The sequence below is a fragment of the Tachysurus fulvidraco genome, chromosome 7 (assembly GCF_022655615.1).
Source record: "Tachysurus fulvidraco isolate hzauxx_2018 chromosome 7, HZAU_PFXX_2.0, whole genome shotgun sequence".
Lineage (NCBI taxonomy): Eukaryota > Metazoa > Chordata > Actinopteri > Siluriformes > Bagridae > Tachysurus > Tachysurus fulvidraco.
Window position 1 is genome coordinate 11,218,475 of NC_062524.1, and position 25,524 is coordinate 11,243,998.

Below are 25,524 nucleotides of genomic sequence, written 5' to 3' on the forward strand. Positions count from 1 at the left end.
CACACACACACACACACACAGACACGACACCACACACACACACACACACACACACACGACAGACACACACACACACAACACACACACGACAGACACACACACACAGACACAGACACACACGCACCAAACACAGACACACACGCACCACACACACACACCACACACGTACACACACACACACTCACACATAGACCACACACACACACACTCGCACACAGACCACACACACACAGACAGACCTCAAACACACACACACATACACTCACACACACACACACACACTCACGCACACACACACACACACAACTCACAGACCACACACACACACAGACAGACCTCACACACACACACAGAGATGCACCACACACACACATACACACACACACACACACACACACACACACACACCACACACACACACACACACACACACACACACACACACACACACACACAGACAGACCGACACACACACACACACGACACAGACACACACACACACCATACACACACACACACACGACATACACACACACACACACACAAAACACGACAGACACACACACACACACCAAACACACACACACACACACGACAGACACGACCACACACACACACACAGACAGACACACACACACACACCGACACACACACACACACACACACACACACGACAGACACACACACACACACACACACGACAGACACACACACACACGACAGACGACACACACACACACACACACACGACAGACACACACACACACACACACAGACACACACACACACGACACACGACAGACACACACACACACCGACAGACACACACACACACACAGACAGACACACACACACACACGACAGACACACCCACACACACACAGACACTCACACACACACACACACACACACACACACACACACACACCGACAGACCGACCCGCACACACACACACACACACACACACACACACACACACACCACAGACACACACACACACGACAGACCGACACGCACACACACACACGACACACACACACACCGACAGACACACACACACACGACACACACACACACGACAGACACACCACACACACACACACACACGACAGACACACACCACACACACACACAGACAGACAGACCCGCACACACACACACACACCGACAGACACACACACCACACACACACGACAGACACACACACACACACACCGACAGACCGACCCGCACACACACACACACACACACCGACAGACACACCCCCACACACACACACGACAGACACCACACACACACACACACCGACAGACACCACACACACACGACAGACACACACACACACCGACACGACACACACACGCACACACCGACAGACCGACCCACACACACACACGCACAGACCGAGCGACCCACACACACACACACCGACAGACCGACCCACACACACACACACACACCGACAGACCGACCCCCACACACACACACACACCGACAGACCGACCCACACACACACACACACACACACACCGACACACACACCCACACACACACACACCCCGACAGACCGACCCACACACACACACACACCCCGACAGACCGACCCCCACACACACACACACCGACAGACCGACCCCCACACACACACACACACACCGACAGACCGACCCACACACACACACACACACCGACAGACACCACAACACACGATCACCGAACAGACCCGCACACACACACACCGACAGACCGACCCGCACACACACACACACACACCGACAGACCGACCCGCACACACACACACACACCGACAGACCGACCCGCACACACACACACACACACACACACCGACAGACCGACCCGCACACACACACCGACAGACCGACCCGCACACACACACCGACAGACCGACCCGCACACACCGACAGACCGACCCGCACACACACACCGACAGACCGACCCGCACACACACACACACACCGACAGACCGACCCGCACACGCACACACACACCGACAGACCGACCCGCACACGCACACACACACCGACAGACCGACCCGCACACACACACACACCGACAGACCGACCCGCACACGCACACACACACCCCGACAGACCGACCCGCACACGCACACACACACCCCGACAGACCGACCCGCACACGCACACCCCGACAGACCGACCCGCACACGCACACCCCGACAGACCGACCCGCACACGCACACCCTCCGACCTACAGACCGACCACGCACACGCACACCCCGACAGCACCGGACCCGCACACGCACACCCTATCCGGACAGACCGACCCGCACTACGCACACCCAGACAAGAATCGCCGACTCCTGCGCAACGCACACGCACACCCCGACAGACCGACCCGCACACGCACACCCCGACAGACCGACCCGCGCACGCACACACACACCCCGACAGACCGACCCGCGCACGCACACACACACCCCGACAGACCGACCCGCGCACGCACACACACACCCCGACAGACCGACCCGCGCACGCACACACACACCCCGACAGACCGACCCGCGCGCACACACACCCCGACAGACCGTCCCACCGTCGGTCTGTCTGTGTGCGCGCGCGCGGGTCGGTCTGTCTGTGTGCGCGCGTGCGGGTCGGTCTGTCTGTGTGCGCGCGCGCGGGTCGGTCTGTCTGTGTGCGCGCGCGCGGGTCGGTCTGTCTGTGTGCGCGCGCGCGGGTCGGTCTGTCTGTGTGCGCGCGCGCGGGTCGGTCTGTCTGTGTGCGCGCGCGCGGGTCGGTCTGTCTGTGTGCGCGCGCGCGGGTCGGTCTGTCTGTGTGCGCGCAGGTCGGTCGGTCTGTCTGTGTGCGCGCGCGCGGGTCGGTCTGTCTGTGTGCGCGCGCGCGGGTCGGCACACGCACACAGACCGACCTGCGCGCACGCACACACGCACACAGACCGACCTGCGCGCACGCACACAGACCGACCTGCGCGCACGCACACAGACCGACCTGCGCGCACGCACACAGACCGACCTGCGCGCACGCACACAGACCGACCCGCGCGCACGCACACAGACCGACGCGCGCACGCACACAGACCGAGCCACGCGCACGCACGCACACAGACCGACCTGCGCGCACGCACACACGCACACAGACCGACCTGCGCGCACGCACACACGCACACAGACCGACCTGCGCGCACGCACACACGCACACAGACCGACCTGCGCGCACGCACACACGCACACAGACCGACCTGCGCGCACGCACACACGCACGCACGCACACAGACCGAGCCACGCGCACGCACGCACGCACGCACACAGACCGAGCCACGCGCACGCACGCACGCACACAGACCGAGCCACGCGCACGCACGCACACAGACCGACCCACGCGCACGCACGCACACAGACCGACCCACGCGCACGCACGCACGCACGCACGCACACAGACCGAGCCACGCGCACGCACGCACACACGCACACAGACCGAGCCACGCGCACGCACGCACACACGCACACACACACACACACAGACCGAGCCACGCGCACGCACGCACACACGCACACAGACCGAGCCACGCGCACGCACGCACGCACACAGACCGACCCACGCGCACGCACGCACACAGACCGACGCACGCACGCACGCACGCACGCACGCACACAGACCGACCCACGCGCACGCACGCACGCACACAGACCGACCGACGCGCACGCACGCACGCACGCACACAGACCGACCCACGCGCACGCACGCACGCACACAGACCGACCCACGCGCACGCACGCACGCACACACGCACACAGACCGACCCACGCGCACGCACGCACGCACACACGCACACAGACCGACCCACGCGCACGCACGCACGCACGCACACAGACCGACCCACGCGCACGCACGCACGCACACAGACCGACCCACGCGCACGCACGCACACAGACCGACCCACGCGCACAACAGCTGTTACAAAGGTAATTCTTTGCTGCTAAGGTTTAAAAATAAAGAGTCACAAATGACTGAACGGTTTTTTTGACTGTAGATGCACTTTATATGTTGCTGAAATAAAACACATTCAATAAAATGATACGAGATGAATCGGTTGAACAAATGAGGCAAAATAGAAGACGTAATAAACAGAAAGACTAACAGTACATACAGTAATAAAATCATGAGATTTTAATAACTAACAACAGGTCTTAGAAATCCTCATTTTATTGGTTTATTTTACAAAATAGAAGTCTACAGGCTAATACATGGACTTGTTCTGCATTAGAAGCTCACGTCCTTGTCCGTCCCCATGTCTTAAACTGCACACTAGAGCGTTTACTGACCACTGACGCACTCTTTGTATTAATGCAAAGAAGTAAATTATAAAAATCTTTATATTAAATGAGTTTTACAAAAATATATTATGAACAACCTAAGTAGTGTGTGCAATTTCAACAACACTTTTACCCGGTTTAACATTTATTTAAGTGCATTATGCATAAAAACTTTAACAGTTATTGTACAATGGCGCAAAACATTTAGTCACAGGTTTGTGGAACTTAAAAACACTGTCCTGCATTTTAACATAAATCAAACAAAAATATAGAAACTGTTTAAAATCCAATTTCCAATTCTGGGAAGCAATTCTGAATACATGAATTGACTCTTAAGTGGCAGCTGTTTTAAAAAGAAAATCTTTGTAAAAATTGTTAATTTATACGCAAGTATGTATGATTTTTTAAGTAAACAAATTTATTTGATCAATTTGCCCCTGAAACTTGGCAACTTTTAGCCTGCACAAGTGCATCAATATCAGGCATTATGTCCTGAGTAGCAGCCAATTTTAGAATCTCATGTAAAGGTGGGGTCTCTGATATTTGAGAAATGCTTCAGAAAACTGCGTTGGGCCACCAAACTAAACAAAAATCTAAACAAACATGTAGCCAATGAGCAGAAAGGGGCGGGGCTTGTCAATATGGGTGGAGAGAGTTTTCAGTGCGCATGTGTGACATCAGCAGAAAGCGGTTTTAACATTGACACGGAGGATAAAAACAAAGTAAGAAAGCGAAGAAAGGCTTACGATAAGGCAAGAAGTAGGACCCGTGTTAATATAGGATCAGCTTTCCAGCACTGGAGAGAACTGAAGGAGCGGGAAGTTGGCCACATATTCACAGATATCAATAACTCCTGAGCTAAATGCTGTTACTAGCAAAACGCGGTTGTAGCTGCCTCTCTACATTACTACGAGAGAAAATAGGTGTTATTTGTTTAGTAACAGTGTTTAGCTCAGGAGTTATTGATTAAAATGCCACTCAGACCCTGAAGCTCAGTACTACCATCAGCTGGCAGTTCCGCCGAAAATGAAAAAGATTTTTTTTTTTTTCATATTGCAGATTTATCCCCCGGGCCGAACTGAACTCCCTGGCATGCCGGTTCCGGCCCGCGGGCTGTATGTTTGACACCCCTGGGTTAGAGGTATCGATTTAAGACCCTCATGATGACAATCAAGACAAGAGCAGAAAGCTTCGTAGCAAAACCAAGCTTGTCACAAGTCAGTGTTTTTAAAGTCACTGAGCAGGAAATAGCTGAATGTTTTACAGTCGTACATTTAAAAATGGATTTTTAATTAAAAACTAGAAAGACAACCATCTCTAAACAATCGTGAAAGCAAAGATACAGATCACTAATCACTAATCTGTACAGTCGGGTCTCGCTGCACTGTTCACGTTGCTCCTGTTCCTCACGCAGTCGCACATTTCTTCTTCCTCTCCAACCCTGACCCCTTCCGGCCAGCACACAAACATTGGCCGATATTAATAAAGCAGCACACCTGTGTGTGTGTGTGTGTGTGTGCTACAGCTTTTTGTCAGATGAATCGCGTCACTTCAGCCATCATCCTTATCACCACAGCGACAACAGAGCTGACTGGTGATGTGTACTAAAAACTTACTGACGTACTGGTTCCATAATAATCCTTTCTTGCATTTGAGATTAACTAAATAATTGTCAGCAAACAAAGATTAAATAAACATTGGTGTAACAATAGCGATGAGGAAAGGTAAGTGAAAGGAAGCGCCGCACAGTGTAGTGATTAGTTAAGCACCACCGGAATGGTTTAAACAAATCGTACTTAGTGGTGTAAAGACAAATTATTAAACCACACTGTTAGCCAATCAGAAACCACTATTTTTACACTTTGGCCATGGTGTGAATAAAACGTGTTAAAATCAAGCTAAAAAAAGATCAAGAGACTCAAACAAATACAAGAGGAGGAAGAAAAAAGAGGACAAGAAATAAAAGGGTCAACAAACCAAAGAAATAAATACATAACTGCACATCTTAAGCCCTGTTCAGGCAGGATTCAAATTTCAATATGGTCCTGGGTTACTTTTCTATTATATTTTAACAGCCCCTAATCTGTGATATTAGTTGCATGCAGAGCGGCCATGTCTGTTTGTTTTTTTCCTACCCCTACTGTTTATTTAGTCTTATCTGCACAGAAAATCACCTCATGTTGGAGGGAAGGTATTCGACGTGGATGTATCGTTGCCTCTCTCATAAATATTAAACACTTCCTTCCTTAAGAAAACTAAAAGTTTTTAGAAGATGTACTCAGTCGTATTCTTGGTCTGGGATGTAAAGCATCGAGCACGTGCTAACTTTTACAGAAATTAAAATCATTACATAAGGTGTGATCCAGCAGGCCGATCATATGAACATCCAACACTCACATTCGTGTTTATAGAAAATCTCACTGCCTCTGGATATTTTAGTGCTGTCTGGAATTGTGATAATTTTATCACTCGGAATGTTTACATGCAACTAATTAATCTTTTAGTAATCAGGGGGGTAAATGGAAATGCCTCCATGTAAACACCTAAACTAATCAAAATGGGATTTCAATCAGACTCAAAAAATTGGTGTAGATTTCAAATAATCTGGAAAAAAAACCAAACAAACAAAAAACACATTTTTCTCAATCAGGATTAAAACATACCAGTGCACTGATGTGAAAAAAATAGTTAAGTCAGACTGCAATGTTTAGGGCACCTAGAAACTGTACTTTCAGAATCTGCAAATGGACTGAAGTCACATGAATAAAACAATCTGAATTTTCAGACGTCCCGCTGATACTAATCCAACCCAAATATGGCTTTAATGACTAACATAAATCCCTAAGGAAACATTTTCTTGACTAATGTGCTTCACACAGGACACACACACACACACACACACACACACACATCCCACCTCTTGCTACACAACACACAGCAAAGTTCAGGCTTACTGGTGGGAAAAGTCCAAGGTTTGTAAAGGACATTCTTTACTGAATAAAGCACAAAGCTTTTTATATTTATTTATTAACATTATGCTACAAAAGCTTCCGGACCCGACTCTATTTCGTATTTCAAGAGCATTAAATCGTGTCTACAGTATTAAGTGTGGACGCTGTCGCCATGACATCCAGCAAAAGTTGCCGATCTGCTCGATTTGTTTACGAGACGGTTGGAGTTGTAAGAGTGAAAATGTCAAAACATCACTATGAAACAAAACAGACATTTTGAACAAAATACAGGAGGGACGGCAAAACTACGACAGCTAAAGTCTTCGTATGGATTAGATTAAATTCAACTTTGTCATTACACATGTACAAGGAAACAAAATGCAGTTTAGGTCTAATCAGAGTCTAGCTTAGCGTTTACTTACTTTTGGCCTATTTCTTGTTGCGTTTTGTTCATAAACAAACGCCTTTTAACACTTAAACGAATTGTTTGCCACTTTTGCGCTTGTTATTAATGTATTTTTGAATGCAAAAGGCACTTTATTTATTTTAACGTGTTATGCATGTTTATTAAAAACAAGTTGTGTCATAACCATTTGTTCCTGACATTTGACAGTGACGGAAATTTAGATTCTGACCTTCTGAATGTAGACTTTTGAAAACCTTTTACTACAAGATCAGAAACTTTCCCTACTACTCAGACTAGATTACTAATTAACTCACCAGGTCATACTTTAATATATTAAATCAAACTTCTTCACGTGTGCTAAAAAAAAAGGGTTTCCTCACCTGAAAATATCAAAAAGAAATAATAATTTAAGAAATCTAAAAGGTTTTATTCCGAACTAAAACGTATGTAAGAACATAAAGTATGCAGTTTTACTCTTTGTTGCCTTATTAATTCTGAGGAATCTGGAATTCATCCACAGAATAGTAATAAAAAATGATAAATACAGATATAAGACAAGCTAACATGCTAATGCTGTACCACACAAGCTAACATGCTAATGCTGTACCACACAAGCTAACATGCTAATGCAGCAGAGCACCACACAGGTGCAGGGTTTAAGGTGAAGGTACTTCAGGTACCTAAAACTCACTGCAGGCACAAAAACGCTATAACGGCCATGTAGCTTGTCCTGTTAGCCGGCTAAAGTAGCAACGCACGCGCAGAGAGAACTTGTTATTGTTATTATTATTGCTATTAGTATTATTACATAGTTAGCTTCATAGCTATTTATTTTGTGAAATTATCCAAACACTACAGCTAAATGCCGTCATGTTTATTTGTTTAAAAATTGCTGACTAAGTTGCTAACTTGCTAGTCACTATTCATTATATGCTATGCTATACTAAGCTAAGCATTAGCTGTTAAACTCGGGTTAGTTAGCCAAACCGCTACTCACATTTTCGCACCCACTTCAGCCAGGTCCGCACGATTACACTGTGATATTTCTTGTTCTCGATGCACCACGTCGATAGTCCTTGAATCGACTCCATCGTGTTCGAGACGCCTTGAAATCGCCGTTCTAAAGAGGTCTCGAGAACAGCGCTTGAGCCGCGGCTATGGCCGCTTGCAGCTTCGCTACCGGCCGCCATTTTGCAGCAGGAGCAGCGCAGCCTCTGAATGTCAATGTGAGGATCAGTCGGTCTCCTCACCGCCTCTGCTGTTTCACTCGGATACAGCAACCATCAACCGGAACACGGCGACGTTCCACAGATCCTTCGTGTTTAAAGGAAAAGTCGTCTCTGACGCACATTAAACTGATCATGAGTTCGAATTCCACCAGAAGGTCGTGAGTTCGAATTCCGCGAGTTCGAATTCCGCGTCCACCAAGCTGCTCGTAAACAATTCATCGCTGTTAGATTGCGTTGTAAGCTTAGCAACCTACAGGGTGTGGTTAAGGTGTTAAACTACTGATCAGATGGTTGTGAGTTCAAATCCCACGTCCACCAAGCTGTCACTTTTGGGCCTCTAAACAAGGCCCTTATCCCTCAATTGCTCAGTTGTATGGATGTCACTCTGGATGATAAAGGTGTCTAAGAAATGACAGAAATGTAAATCTCGTTATTTGTTTGTTTATGTTATTGTTTCCGTAGTAACATCTCATTCATAAAGACTTTTGACGAATGTCAAGTCAAGCTTTTATTGTCATTTCAACCATATATAGCTGTTGCAGTACACACTGAAACGAGACGATGTTTCACCAGGACCAGGAACATGGTGTTACATAAAACAAAGACAGAGCCAAGGATTTAGTGCAGGACAAAAGACAACAAGACAGATATATTTATTTATTTATTAAGTTAAAGAAAGAAAGAAAGAAAGAAAGAAAGAAAGAAAGAAAGAAAGAAAAAAGAAAGAAAGTATTATTGATTAACCAAACAAAAGTTACAAAAGCCATAACAATTGCTATGTCATTACCTTCACTTACTAAGCTGTTATTTCAACTCAGTAAATCATTATCTTCACTTGGTATTTCATTATTGTGCCATAGTATGTTGGTGTGACATTTATATTAAAGTTCCAATATGTTAATATGTTAGAAAAATGTTAATATTTTTGGCAGGAGTCCCCATTGTGTGTGCTTTGTAACAGTTAGTGCTTTTCCTGTAGACGAAAGTCTTCAGGACTTATTCTGGATAAGGGCCGATAAATACCAGAAATGTACATGTTTACTTCCTTAGTGTTCTTTTGAGTTGGTTTGTGGTTAAACTAGGTTTTTTTGTACTTCTATGTTCACGTTCCTGTTCTACATGTTATCATTTGTTGCTAATGATAAATTGTGTGATCAGTAACATGCCTGCTGGGTTCTTGGTTCATGTTGCAGTTCAGTCAGTACGTTCAGATTGCTGGACTTGACCCAGAAGAAGAAAATGACCTCCACAAATAGTGCTTTGAGCTTTATATTAGTTTCATCTGGGGATGTGGTAGACTAGTGTTTAAGGTGTTGGACTACTGACCAAAAGGTCATGAGTTTGAATCCCAGGTCCACCAAGTTCGGCTCCAATTAAATGTGCTCATTGATTCAGCTGTTAATTTATTACATGATGATGTATTTTCTTTATCCCATGGAAAGATTTAGTGGATTTGTACCACTCTGATGTCACTGGGGGCTTTCGATTTTTTTTTCCAGCAGCTAGGATAGCAATATAATATACACTCTCAATATATATACATTCAGAAATATAAATCAGAAAATTTAATTTGAATTTATCCATAATGAACATTTCAGAGGCGACGTTGGTGAGGAAAAACTCCCTGAGACGACACGAGGAAGAAACTTCGACAGGAACCGCTGTCATCCGGACGAATTTGATTCAGTACGTACTGATCGGTATTTATGTGTAGCATAGATACCCATATATCTGGACATACTACATTCACAATGCGGTCATTGTCTTGTGACCCACAACTTCACAAAAACTGAAAAAGCTTATTTTGTCTGTTTAAATGTTCAGTGGCTTAACAATTTACTCATTGGGTAGTTTAGAAGGTTGTTAAGGTGTTGGAAGGTTGTGAGTTTGAACCCCAGGTCCAACAAGCTGCCACTGAGCAAGACCCTTAACACTCTGTTGTATAAAATGTAAGTTGTTCTGTATGAGGGTGTCTGCCAGATGCCATTAAACATACTCAGAATTTGTAGAATCAGTAGATAATCGGGGCATTTCTCTCCTAATGTTTTATAAATATTGTGAATTCAGACTTCCTATTCTTTTGGTGTACTGCTTTCCATCCCCTATTAGTAGGGATATCTGGTAACTATCTGGTTTCATGACATTGTTAGCTCCCAAAACAAAATAAACAAAACCCTTTTTTATCAGGAGCTGAAATCATGCCATTACACCAAATATAGACAAACTCTTGTTCCTTTACATCATGGAAGTCCATTTGGATTTTGTAAAATTTGTATTTGGAGTTAAGATTATCAGGGTTGAAATCAGCACTTGTGGCTTTTTACCCATCTGCCTCTCACTGTAAATAAACGTGAGGAACGAGTAACGCCTGCTATGAGGAGGCTTAGGCTGTTTCTGAATAGAAGCTGTTACTCATAATTTCTGACTTCCGACCGTGAAATTGCTGCGCCTTAAGATTAAGGTTCTTATACAGTATACATAAATATTCACTGATTCAACCTTTAACACTATTCATCACCAATTTGAGGAGGAATAGAAACATCACCCAGCCAAGCCAAACACAAAGGCATTTATGAAATTTACCAACATTGAAACTTAAAACACACAGAGAGCAAAAATAATGGAATTCCATCATCCCTCGTTTCAGGTAAGTCGAACACAATGTTAATCTCTCAGCTTCACACAGATGACAGAAATGTCACCTCACACAAACACACACAACCTTCATTTCACAGAGATGTTTAATAGTTCAGTGAAAAGCGTCAGCCGCCGTAGATTGACGGTAAATTCCACACTGCAAACCGATACACCTTTTTTTTTTCTACTGTGCAGTCTGTATGTAAGTGGTGTCCATCTTTAATCGGTGCTGTTCAACACCCCTGCCACGGGTCTTGTCGGTTTGTCCTGGAGACGAAGGAGAGCTTGCGTGCCATCTCCATGTTGTAGATCCTTTTGCAGTTCTCGTAGTTCTCCCTCTGTCTCCGTCTGCACGGCTTCTCGTAGTAACGTCTGCGCTTTACGGTTTCGATGATTCCGTCCACAGATAAGACTCTGAAAAGAAACATGGCACACAGAGAACTGAGGCTTACGGATCAATCTGGAGCATGAAAACAGACTTATTCCGTTATCAAACATGCATAACAGTCACCATGATCATCAGTAAATGCAGATAGATCTGCATATCTGAGGCTGTGACTGACCACTAAAACAAAGAGGACCAACAAATCTAATGTAATGTCAGGTGTCCACAAACAGGTACTGCAGTTCATTTGAGGTTTATGACACAGTGCACTAATTAAACCTCTTCCTGTAACTATCATTTTTTTTGTTGTTGTTGCTGACCGGAAACAACAAACATACAACCGGAAGTAGAACAGGCAAATAAGGGAAGATACAGGAGTACAATCTAGACCAATTTAGGTGGAAACGTTCACTCTATACCTGTTTTACAAATTATCAAACATCTTTAAATGCCTTAAAATACATAAATCCGTTCAGAATTGAGCTGTCATTGACTGCTCTCAATAAGGTCGTGTAACTGTACCATGCTAACCAGAGATAAATAAAGCAACAAAAGGTGGTGGCACAAAGGCTACTTAACTAAAACATGGGCGTGAGCATAAATGTAAAATACCTATTAAGAGCTTTATATGCAGCGTCAACGTTTCCATCCTGAACCATCACCGTCCGGGCAATAAAGCGAAGGTGTTTCGCCATTTTTTACGCTGGTGCACCAGAAAATGTTGCTCGAGCGGAAACGACGAGCACATATACACTAGTTCCCAGTCAAACCTATTTTTTCTTTGAGTCACATGAAGGTTTTACTATGTGAACACTTAACCATCACACCAATACGAGCTTATATTGAACCATATGCTTTAATATGGACTTCACAGGCTCTAGAAATTTTATTTAGAAAGCAAAGACCTTTGTTAGTCATATTAATCATAAAAAATAAATAGTGGATCTTGTGTTTGCGTTATTCCACTATTATCAATGGAAATAGGTAAAGGCTGTCAAGGATGTGTGTGTGTGTGTGTGTGTGTGTGTGTGTGTGTGTGTGTGTGTGTGTGTGTGTGTGTGTGTGTGTGTGTGTGTGTGCGTGAACTGAGTGTCTGATGTAACTGAGGTCATTAGCTGAACCAGCACGGATTTATTGATTTTGAATAAAGTCTACTTTGGGCATCAAATCCCTGAGACACTGAGAGCTTCTTTGACAGAAGAATTTTCTATGACAGCAAAAAACATCAACAGAAACAAAGCTGTTGGTAACCAGAGATGGCATGGCTAATAGCAGGTTTCTGTCCTAAAGGAAACTGGTTACTAGTTCTACTACGGATGGCCTGTTTTATGAATGCCCAAACCCTGAAAACCAGTGTAAGCCATTGCTGCTAGCCTGAAATGTCCCTACTAAGGTTTGCCTGCAGTGCCACAATGTTCAAATCCAGATTGTGACCTCACCTAATGAGGGGTTCTCAAACAGGGCCTCAGCATTTTCTACAAAAATCAGTTCAGCCTGTACCTAGAATTCTGACAACAACCCACTGAATGGTGGCCTTCCTCAAATTGGCTGCCTGATCCAGCAACTTAAGAATATGCCCCAAAACATAGAGAGATACATTCCTAACACAGCAGCAAAAGGCCTCATCCTCAACACTTGAAAGGAATGGTGCCAATTTGGATACAAAACTGTGATATCAAAAAAGATTTACATAGAACAGTCATGGATCATGGTGTCCAAAAAGAAAATAATGTGGGACCAGGGGCATGTGAAGTGACCCAGCAGGAGTTTGTTTCTTTTTATGCTCAAGTCCCTGCAGCTGTGAAAAATTTTGTGTCTAAACTGGCTTTGGGGATTCTATCTGTTCCCTGACTGCTTAAGCTTAAACCTTCCATGTAATTAAAAAGAAGCCCTTTTCCCAACCTTCTATGTCTGCATAGGTTCAGTGCTACAGTTAAAAAGTCTCTGCTCACTTGTTAGTTTGTTACAGAATTAAAGATGGTATTTTTGGTACCCGTACTTTCTATGTATGTCAGTGAACAGGAGCTGTGTCTTGAGATTGACCTGGTCACCACCATTGGTACTGGGTTCTGCTGGCATTATTCTCTGCGGAGATGCCAGTTATTCAAACAGCAGTGTCAGCTGTAGCAGTCTGGCAGAGTAGGTCCACTGAGCTCTTACTGCAGTAGAAAATGAATGAATGAATGAATGAATGAATGAATGAATGAATGAATGAATGAACTCTGTGTGGGCCACTGTATGAGCAGTCAACCAGACTCTTTAGTCAACCAGACATTTATGTTGTCACTGCACCCCTCAGACACAGAATTGCCTCTCGACGAATGAGCACATGGGGCTTGAGGAGCAAATCTGCATAAGAGAAGATTTCATCTGCCAGTGTTTTAGTGGCTGTCAAGAGTATAACAGTGAGATGGAGAATCCTCAGTATGACAGGGGTACAAGGGGTACAAAGTACATGAACCATAGACCAGGGCAGCTTATACTGTAGAAGATTATAGAAGACGTTTGAGTTTCTGCTGGATGTCGCAAGAACCACATTTTTGGAGTTAAACTCCGTTCACGCAGAAGAGCTGCGGGACCTCGGTCTGCTCCGGGGGCCTACACCATCACCGACCCCCACTACTGCATCTCGCCCGCAGCGGAAGCGCCACAAGATGCGTGAGAGAAAGCAGAAGAGGGGTAAGCGCGGAGGTATCCGGGCCAGGATAACAGCTAACCCACACAAGCCAGCTATCCCTAAAATCATACTGGCTAATGTACGCTCTTTAAACAATAAAATGGATTACATCCAACCACTACGCTCGGCTCGGAGATTTGTAAGAGATTTGTGTTTTTGTGTTCACGGAAACATGGCTTAGCAACAGCGTTCCGGACGACGATATTCAGCTCGATCAGCTAACATGCTATCGAGCGGACCGAGCTCTCGTCGCGGGAGGAAAAACTCATGGCGGCGGGCTTTGTGTTTACATCAATTATGCGTGGTATGTTGTGGTCTGCAAACACTGCTCACCCCTGGTGGAGTTTATGAGTATTAAGTGCCGCCCGTTCTATCTTCCGAGGGAATATACAGCCATTCTGCTCGTTGCTGTATACATTCCCCCAAACTCCAACAACAGCAACAGGAACGATGCAGTACATGAACTGTACCAGCACATCAGTGAGCAGCAGACAGCACACCCTGATGCTTTTCTCATCATGGCTGGGGATTTCAATCATGCAGACTTAAAGAGTGTGTTTCCAAAAATAAAACCAACACATTAACTTTCTAACACGAGTTAATAACATTTTGGACTTTGTTTCCACCACACAGAGAGGAGCCTACAAAGCCCTCCCCCACCTCATCAGACCACATCACTGTCATGCTAATGCCTGCACACAGACCACTCATTAAAGTCACAAAACCAGTTGAGAAACAAATTCAAGTGTGGCCTGAGGGGTCATCGGAGGCTCTTCAAGACTGCTTTGACACCACAGACTGGAATATGTTTAAGCAGGCTGCCACATACAATAACACCACAGACCTCCAAGAGTACTCAGAAACTGTCAATGCCTACATCACCAAGTGCATTGATGATGTAACAGTCACAAAGACCATTACTATCCAGGCCAACCAGAAGCCGTGGATGTCAGGGGAGGTCTACAGACTCCTGAAGACACGGAACGCTGCCTTCAGAGCTGGAGATGAGGTGGGCCTGAGGACAGCCAGGGCCAACCTATCCCGTGGCATCAGAGAGGCTAAGAGGCAGTACTCCAGGAGGATAGCCCATTAATTCAACGACAGCAGAGACACTCGGAGCCTGTGGCAGGGGATACAGACCATTATGGACTAAAAGCCTCCACCACGGACCTTTGACAGTAACATCTCTCTGCTGAACGAGCTGAACACCTTCTTTGCTCGCTTTGAGAAGCAAAACAGCACCACTGCCCAGAAAACTCCACCTCCTCCCGGTGACCAGGTAATGATGATGACTCCGGATAGCGTGAGGAGATCCTTCAGCAGGATCAATGTACGCAAAGCTCCGGGTCCTGACAACATTCCTGGGTGTGTACTGAGAGACTGTGCAGTGGAACTCACTGATGTCTTCACAGACATTTTTAACATCTCACTCAGTCAAGCTGTTGTCCCCACATGCTTCAAAGCTGCCACCATCATTCCAGTCCCGAAAAAGCCGTCTCCATCATGCTTCAATGATTACCGTCCTGTTGCACTTACTCCTATCATCATGAAGTGCTTTGAACGGCTAGTCATGCACCATATCAAGTCTGCCCCCTCTCTGGACCCCTTCCAGTTGCATATCGGCCCAACCGCTCGACTGATCATGCCATCTCAACTGCCCTGCATTCAGCACTCACTCATGTGGACAAAAAGGACTCATACGTTAGAATGCTGTTCATAGACTTTAGTTCAGCATTCAACACTATCATCCCTCAACAGCTCAGTAATAAACTGCTTCAGCTAGGGCTCAGCACTTCACTGTGCAACTGGCTATTGGACTTTCTGACTGGAAGACCTCAGGCAGTACGGGTCAGCAGCAACACATCCAGCACCATCACACTGAACACTGGGGCCCCCCAAGGATGTATGCTGAGCCCCCTTCTCTTCACCCTGCTGACCCATGACTGCACACCATCACACAACTCCAACCTCTTTATCAAGTTTGCAGATGACACGACTGTAGTGGGTCTCATTAGCAAAAAAGATGAGACAAACTACAGGAACGAGGTGAGACGCCTGGCCGGGTGGTACACTGACATCTCTCTCTGAACGTGGAGAAGACGAAGGAGATTGTTGTTGACTTCAGGAGAATGCACACTCAACGGTGCCACTGTGGAGAGAGTGAGTAGCACCAAGTTCTTGGGTGTGGTCATCACAGAGGACCTCTCCTGGACTGAAAACTCAGCAGCACTGGCCCAGAAATCACAGCAGCGTCTCTACTCCCTCCACAAACTGAGAAGAGCCAGAGCCACGCCACCCATCATGCACAACTTCTACAGAGGCACCATCGAGAGCATACTATCGAGCTGCATCATTGTGTGGTACGGTGCTTTCAACGCATCCTGCCGGAAGACGCTACAACGCATAGTGAGAGCAGCTGAGAGGATTATTTGTGTCTTTCTCCCCTCCCTCCAGGACATTTACGAGACCCCTCTCACCCGCAAAGCCCTCTGCATTGTCAGTGACCGTCAGTGCTTTGGTATTGCAAGGAAGTGACTTCATGATAGATTTTTGTGTGTAATGTATGTTAAGTGTGTTTAGTGTTTTGCAAATCACTGTGTGTAGAGTTTTGCAACAAGTGTGAGGTTGACAATGTGCTTATAGATGTGCAAATATGGGCTGATGTTTTGCCTCTTGAGTGTAAGGTTTTGCTAATAGTGTACTACTTTTAATTTTAGTATGTAAGCAATCCAATAAAACTGTAAATTCTTCACATATCCCAACTTTGAATGTTGGGGTCAGAGAACTGGGTCAGCCATAATACAGCACCACTGGAGCAGTGAGGGTCAAGGGCCTTGTTCAAGGGTCCTACATTGGCAGCTTGGTAGTGCTGTGGCCTGAACTCTGATCCACAACCCAGAGCCTTATCCACCAAACAGAGACTGGTGGAATAAATAAAATTCTTACAGACTGCTATGAACATTTCTAAAGTTTGTGTGGGACAATTAGAGTATTTGTTTCTCAATTAAAGAATGTGTACATGTGTAAAAAAATTGTACATCATTTCAGCTGATGCTTGGTATTGTGCATTGTGATCTTAAGCTTGTCGTGCAGCTGTATGGTTATACAAATACATTTCATGAAGATCAGAATGCACAGTTCTTGAGCAAGAACAGACAATAGGTCATTTTTATGCACTGTGCTTCAGATCCCTGCTCTGTGAGTTTGTGAGGTCTGTTCTTTTTCCAAAAGACTCTTCATTTCACATTATTAGCACATACTGTACAATGGACCAGGACACACATTTATTGAACAAACTCGTGGCAAAGGTGGCATCCTAAGACACGTTCAAAGCCACTAAGGTCTTCAGAACAAAACATTGATTCAAAACATTCTTCTGTCAATGTGTGTCTATGGAGATGTGCTTCATTTTATGCACCTGTTTGCAATGGGTGAGGCTGAAACACATGAACGCAATCATTAGGAGGAGTTTCCACGTATTACTGGTTGTACACTGTACTTCACTCTGTTTGTTTGAGGTTGTTGAGTGATATGTATACACAACATTAGAGATGTGCACAAAACACTAGAGATGTGCACACACTAGATATGTGTACACAACACTAGATATGTGTACACAACACTAGATATGTGCACACAACACTAGATATGTGCACACAACACTAGATATGTGCACACAACACTAGATATGTGTACACAACACTAGATATGTGCACACAACACGAGATGGATGGAAGAAGTGCAAGAGCCAAGGCACTTTTAGTGATCAGGTCTATTGCAGGGTTTTAAACATAACATAACTATTGTGTCTATTGCAGGGTTTTAAACATAACATAACAACTATTGTGATATTTTCCCATTTTATTTTTGGAAATAAAATGGGAAAATATCACAATATTTTCACAATACAAAAACTCTGACTCTTTTAAGATTGATTGCCAGACTGATTTTTTAATTTTATTTTTTAAAGCAGAAAGATAATGTTGTAAATAAGTATGGGCTTTGCATTAAAAACGCTTTATTTATATTTTAACATGGTTAAGCAATATCACAGCCGGCTTTTGATAATAATCTTTCTCAGGCGTAATAGTTTAGAGTGCTGTTCTTTCAGGGGCGGTTCTAGTCATTTTTTAGGGTGGCTTCAGCCCCCTGTCTGTAATCTCAGCCAAAACTATAAGTATAATTTTTACTTTCATAAATAAACAATAAAAAATTACGTTAAAATGCAGGACACGTCGTCGATGGGAAATAAAATTATTTATCAGTTTGATCCAAGAGCGATTTTTTTTTACTTTGCTTTTGCGCGCGTGTTGTAGTCTTTCAAAAGTGCGTCTTCAGCTGTCTGCTTTATTTGAACGGAGAAGCACAGGTATGCGCAGCGTGCACGCGCAGTCAGAGCTGGAGGCGTTTATCTCTAGAAAGACGCCTACCAAAAGCAGTGAAATTTCACTATTCTTATTACCAAAGTTGTCATATAATATATATATATTATATATATTATATATATATTATATTATAATATACTCTTCTTGTTATAAATCCCTTCTCACTGAGGGCTAAGCTCCCCTAAAGATGAAATCCTAGAAACGCCCCTGCTGTCTTTACTTAAGTAAAGGATTCATCATTGATCTATTTTATTATAATAAATGGCTGAAATGGCTTCAGGTGTAGGAATGCTATCTGTTTCCAGTTGAAATGATTGTCGTTGATTTTACCATTCCCAACCAGCGACCACCGAATTTCATTTTAATAGATTCAGAGGGTCTGCTAGGACTGACTGAACTTCTGCCACTGACAGAATGTGGAGCAAAAAAATGTAGCCCCCACTTTTTTCCATCTCTTTCTCATTCACTCTCACCATCCATGTTTCCCCGTGTTCGTTTTTCCAGGAGTATCGTTTATGCAGACATGCTGAAATGGAGCTTTTGAAATGGGCTCGAAGGAGGGGCAACTGGGGAAAGAGAAAGGGAGGTAAGAGTGGGAAAAGGAGGACTTGGTAATTACCTCAAGGGGATCTGATCTCAGTTTACATGACCTCCCTTATCTACAATCTCTCTTCACTCGATTTTTTTCTCTCTCGTACTCTTTGTTCATTTTTAATCTAAGTCAAGCTTTAAGGGGTATCATTCACAAATTTTCACTAATATATGTACACACTTTTGTCCAATTAAATTAATTAAAAGAGGGTTCGTTCATTCAGCTGGCATTTGACTTGGCAACAAGTTATAGAATTAACAAAAAGACTTGCACATAGAAAACAGTGCTTCAGTAATTAGACCCCAGACATGGGGTAACTTATACCCCAGAGACATGACTGAATGGTGCTAACTGCTGTAAAATGAGTGGGTGGGGCTAACCTGCTCTAAAGCCCGTGGGCTGGGCTAAACATTGTATAGTGAATGGGCGGGGCTAATATGCTTTGAAGTTGATGGGTGGTGCTAATCTGCTGACTAAATAATGGGCGGAGTTAACCTGTTGTATCATGAATGGGCGGGGCTAACCTGCTGTATAGTGAATCTGCTGCCTAAATAATGGGCGGAGTTAACCTGCTGTATTATGAATGTGCGGGGCTAACATACTGTAAAGTGAATGGGTGGGGCTAACGTGCTGTATAGTGAATGGGCTGGCTTAACCTACTGTATAGTGAACGGGCGGGGCTAACCTGCTGTATCATTAATGCGCGGGGCTAACCTGCTGTATCATGAATGTGCGGGGCTAACATACTGTAAAGTGAATGGGTGGTGCTAACGTGCTGTATAGTGAATGGGCTGGGTTAACCTTCTGTATAGTGAACGGGCGGGGCTAACCTGCTGTATCATTAATGGGCGGGGCTAACCTGCTGTATCATGAATGTGCGGGACTAACATACTGTAAAGTGAATGGGTGGTGCTAACGTGCTGTATAGGGAATGGGCTGGGTTAACCTGCTGTATAGTGAATGGGCGGGGCTAACCTGCTGTATCTTTAATGGGCGGGGCTAACATGCTGTATAATGAATGGCTGGGAATAACCTGCTATATAGTGAATGGGCGGGGCTAACATGCTGTATAGTGAATGGGCAGGGGCTACCATGCTGTATAGTGAATGGGCGGGGCTAACCTGCTGTATAGTGAATGGGCAGGGGTAACCAGCAGTATGAAGAATAGGTGGGGCTAACTTGGCTAACTTGCTGTAAAATTGATGGGCGGGGCTAACTTGCTGTATAGTGAATGGGTGGGACTAACCTGCTGTATAGAGAATGGGTGAGGCTAACATGCTGTAATAATAATAATAATAATAATAATAATAATAATAATAATAATAATAATCATATATGTTTGATGTATATTTGATGACGCCTTTCCCAAGCTCAAGGACGCTTTACAAGGTACAGTATTTCAAGACAAATTAAATATAGTGTAACATACATATACATATTCGTCGGACATTTGCCCATGTCGAAGGATCACATGCAGCTGCATGAGATAATAACAGAAGACAGGACTATACACAAAAACATACAGGACAAGATATAGGACTCTACATAGTACACGATACATACACTACATTTCTGAAAAATTAAGGACTCCTAATACATATGCATTTACTGATAGTGAAGGTTGAAAAGGTGGGTCTTAAGCCTTGATTTAAATTCAGACAAAGTGGTGATGGTTCTGAGTGCAATGGGTAGGGAGTTCCATAGTGTTGGAGCAATGACAGAAAAGGATCTGCCACGCACAGAACAAAAAGTCTCAGTGAAAAAATGGACATACAACAGATGATTCGTACAGCAAAGCTTATTCTCAGAGTGCAGTTAGTGAACTTATACATACTAAACATTTCTCCTGCACATGTAAGGTTTTTTGCTGTTTTGAAAATATAATCTGTTTTAGAATGTAAAGCCTTCTGTGCAAGTCCTGCTACTGAAAGATAGCAATATGGCAATAGGCATGGATAGGAATGACTGTTGTCCTCACTCTCAGTGGATTGCTGAATCCTCTTGTCACTTGCCTCATTAGCACACATGTGTATAGTGCATCAATCACCGTGGTGTACGCAAGAGTGAGCGAAGTCTTTCATGGAATAGACTGAGTAGCTTTGTGTACAGTGTTGATGAGAACTTATTTTTTTCTGGCTGAAGTTGTGATCGCTCATGTAGCATATGACGAAAAGTTTTTCAGGCCTCACGGGAGGATGTTAAATCTAGCAGAACTGGCCATGTGTTGTTTCCATTACCTACAGTATGAGAGCTGCTGTGCTCTCTTCCAGAGTCTTGAGCCTGACAGATTTTTTAAAAATGTGTCACTGGAACTTGGAATATTACAAAACTTTAGCGTTTATATGGACGACTAAGTCATTTTTTAAAACTTCACACAATCAGTTGTTATAATAGACATCCTCAATTATGTACACTTCAGTCAAATGTACAAAAGCTTTAGTTTTAGTCATGATAAAGCTCAACACCACAAGACAAATACGATGAGGTGCCACTTACAACCACAGAGTTATTTAATTTCAATTCACAAAGTAATCTTGTTGGTTTCTGACATCACATCGATATAACCAGTAACACATATATTGTTTTACAAGGTTTTTGCAGAAATTATTTCTATTTCCAAAGATTTTGATCTTGGGAGCTGCAAAGCATTCAGGCAGCATCTCTTAAGCATCATGCAGTAACATTGGAGATGTCCCGACATCTCAAACTGACTGTAATGAAAATGATCACATGCTCAGGATCACTGTGGTATCCATGATGATGGAGCAGCAGATTTCTGACTCGCTTTCTTACGTGATGGAAACTAACCTAGAAATGTAAAAGATACATATATAGAAAATATATAGAAAATATAATATAATAATATATTAATTAATGATTAAAAGAAAAAATAGATTATATATATATATATATATATATATATATATATATATATATATATATATATATATATATATATATGAGATCATGAGAAAAATAATGAATAAAATGAATTGTATTAAGAATCTTAGGATCATGAGAAATATAAGTTGTTAACTCAAGAAAAGAAATTTTGTTACCTAAGGATCACTCGAAAAATATGTTTTCTTTAAAAGAAACAACTTTAAGATCTGGAGAAAAATAGAAATTGAATAGAAATAGAAAATAGAAATAGAGCACAAATATCTGTATTACAGTATTTCACAATTGCTAAAACACTAAACCCCATTCTCTGAACCCAATGCTCAGTGTCCTAAACCCATTTGTCGAATCAGTCACTTTGTAGACAAAACCTAAAACAAGTTCAGGTAGTTAAGACACTGTTTGCAAATCTCATCCACTCTTTTTGCAAAACTCTAAACACATTCTTACTCACTAAAACACATTTTGCACTGTGTTGCAAAATGGTAAATACATGTGGCAAAAGTTAAACACAACTACAACACAGCTGTCATCATTTACACACAACTCAAAATTGTTCACACTTGTTTCTAATAATGTGATCAAATCAGTTGTCTAGAATATAAGCCAGTTCAGAGTATACACTTCCTATACATACATATATTGTTCATATACATACACTTTTGCAGAAGTATGTCTTTCTGTAACACTTACAAAACAATTATTTATTTATCTCTTTTATACATAGAGGGTGTTTGAAATGGATTCCAAGGAAAGGCCCCATGCATATATTTTTGTAGATGAAACACGGTTCAATCTGGAGGAGAAGGAGAGGCTGGAACATAATTGGCCAAAGTTCTATTGTCAATTGGCAATGTCATCCTGTGTGCAGCCTTAAGCAATGGGGGTTCTCCACCGTCATGCAACCCTGGGGCCATATACTATAACACTCTCCATCTTCTTATTTCTGGGTGGTCTTCGGGATGTTTTGTTTGAACGTGAGCAGCAGGATCATCAGCAGGCAGTGCATCCTGTCTATGTTGTGGTTTGGGACAATGTCAGCTTTCACCGTGGTGTCAGAATACATGAGTGGTTCAACATCAACCAGCGATTCGTGATTGTTTGCCTTCTACCATTGTCGTAACTCAGAGCCGGTCTCCAAACCGACACATCACAGGGTGTCCTCTTCTCTTAATGCACTAAAAACTATGTTAGTTAGACTTAACTGTTAACTCTATAATTACTACAAAAAATACTGAGAAAACTCAATGAGAATGAGCAAACTGCTTTATTGTGGTCAATCAGCCAACAATCTTTTAAGAGAAATTGCCAAATTGAAAGTAACAAATGAAAACCCCCAAAATTAGCATGTCATGCAAAATCAATCAAGAAAAACAAGAACTCTCGCGACGTTCTTGCAAAAATAAAAACACCCACCTTGACCCGCAGACACGCGCTCGCGCACGCGTACGCGCCCGCACACGCACCCCCACGCACCCACGCGCACACACACCTTCACCCCCGAGCCCCAGATATCTTCTCAATATATACCCTGGCGCTCCTATTACCTTTCACCCATATGCCCAGTCCATTACCTTTCACGCATATGCCCATTTATGGATTTTCCTTCCCTTATTTTTCATGACCTCAGACTAAACACCTGGGCCTTCTTCAGTCTGCACAACAAGTTTATGAGCACCACATGCCCATTTATGGATTTTCCTCCCCTTAGTTCTCAGGGCCTAGGTCTGTGAACCAATGTCTTTTTCATTCTACATAACAAGTTATCGCTATGAGCTAAGGTCTGAGAACCATGGTCTTCTTCATTTTCCATAACAATTTATGAGCTAAGGTCTGGGAACCATGGTCTTTTCCATTCTACATAACAAGTTTGCAGTTGTTATTACAAATGTGCTCAGACTGACTAGGCCTGACAGCCCCGAATCTGGTTACTTTTACTAAGTTTATGATTACAATAAACATCTTTGGCCTACAACATTGCCTACCTATGTCTTATGACAGCAATTGTAATATTTTGCAAGGCCTAATACTTTACTTTGGTTATAGTATTGTAAGGAATAATACTTTAATTATTTCTACTAAGATTTTTTACAACACCATACAGCCATTTCCTCAACCCAATAGAAGAGTTATTCTCTGCGTGCCGATGGAAGGTCTATGACCGTAACCCATATACAAGGGTAAATCTTCTACAGGCAATGGAATTGGCCTGTGATGACATAGGTGTGGAGTGTTGTCAAGGCTGGATCCGTCACACGAGAGGGTTCTTCCCCTGTTGCCTAGGAAGGGACAACATTGCATGTGATGTGGACGAAGTCCTCTGGCCGGACCCAGCACGAAGACTGAATGAGTCTTTCATTGACTTTGATTTTGCAATTCATTTAGAGTTGTCTTTGTTCTTTTGGCTTACTTTATTTTTATGCTGAAAATACAGAAATTCAATACTGTATTACTTCCAGTACATACAGTATGCAATATATTTTCTGTAGTGAGTTGTGAATTATTTACTTTTATTAAAATAAAATGATTTTCTAAATGCAATAAACATTTTTTCTCTGTAACTACATGCCCTGGACACTGTGTTCTCAATTTTTTGGATGTAGTGTCTAATGAATGCTGATGAGTGTTTATATATTGACTGGCTGTGTTTATGTTTTGAAAGCATTGTTTGATTTTGCCAGTAGAGTAAGGGATTTTGCGAATGTAGTATAAAGACTGGGTTTTGTGTTAAAAGTTTTGAGAATATGGGTGAAGATTTCAAGAAAAGTGTTTTAGCAATTGTGAAATACTGTAAGAAAACAACTTTTTTTTTAAAACACAGCATCGTGAGACATGTAGGGTGATATTTCAAAGAAACATGTTGTGAAGAACTCCGGTTTCCTCCCCCAGTCCAAATACATGCATGGTAGGTTGATTGGTACCTCTGGAAAATTGTCCGTAGTGTGTGAGTGTGTGAGTGAATGAGAGTGTGTGTGTGCCCTGCGATGGGTTGGTGTATCCTGCCTCGATGCCCGATGACGCCTGAGATATAGGCACAGGCTCCCCGTG

The 25,524-nt window shown here is 43.6% G+C and overlaps 2 protein-coding genes across 2 annotated transcripts in view; both read right to left on the reverse strand.

The window, feature by feature from the left end:
- Positions 1-9,097, reverse strand: part of rprd2a (regulation of nuclear pre-mRNA domain containing 2a) — a 23,587-nt gene extending 14,490 nt beyond the window's left edge. The window contains exon 1 of the mRNA XM_027143884.2: positions 8,668-9,097. Coding sequence (XP_026999685.1) covers positions 8,668-8,860 — 193 coding nt within the window. The 5' untranslated portion in view covers positions 8,861-9,097. The remainder of the gene's footprint in view (positions 1-8,667) is intronic.
- A 2,525-nt stretch (positions 9,098-11,622) lies between these two features.
- mrps21 (mitochondrial ribosomal protein S21) lies at positions 11,623-12,690 on the reverse strand. The gene is made up of 2 exons (XM_027143919.2): positions 12,534-12,690; positions 11,623-11,950 (listed from the first exon to the last, which is right to left on the reverse strand). Exons 1-2 carry the CDS (start codon positions 12,614-12,616, stop codon positions 11,770-11,772), a joined length of 264 nt encoding a protein of 87 aa, XP_026999720.1. The 5' UTR covers positions 12,617-12,690; the 3' UTR covers positions 11,623-11,769.
- Between the last annotated feature and the right edge of the window lie 12,834 nt (positions 12,691-25,524).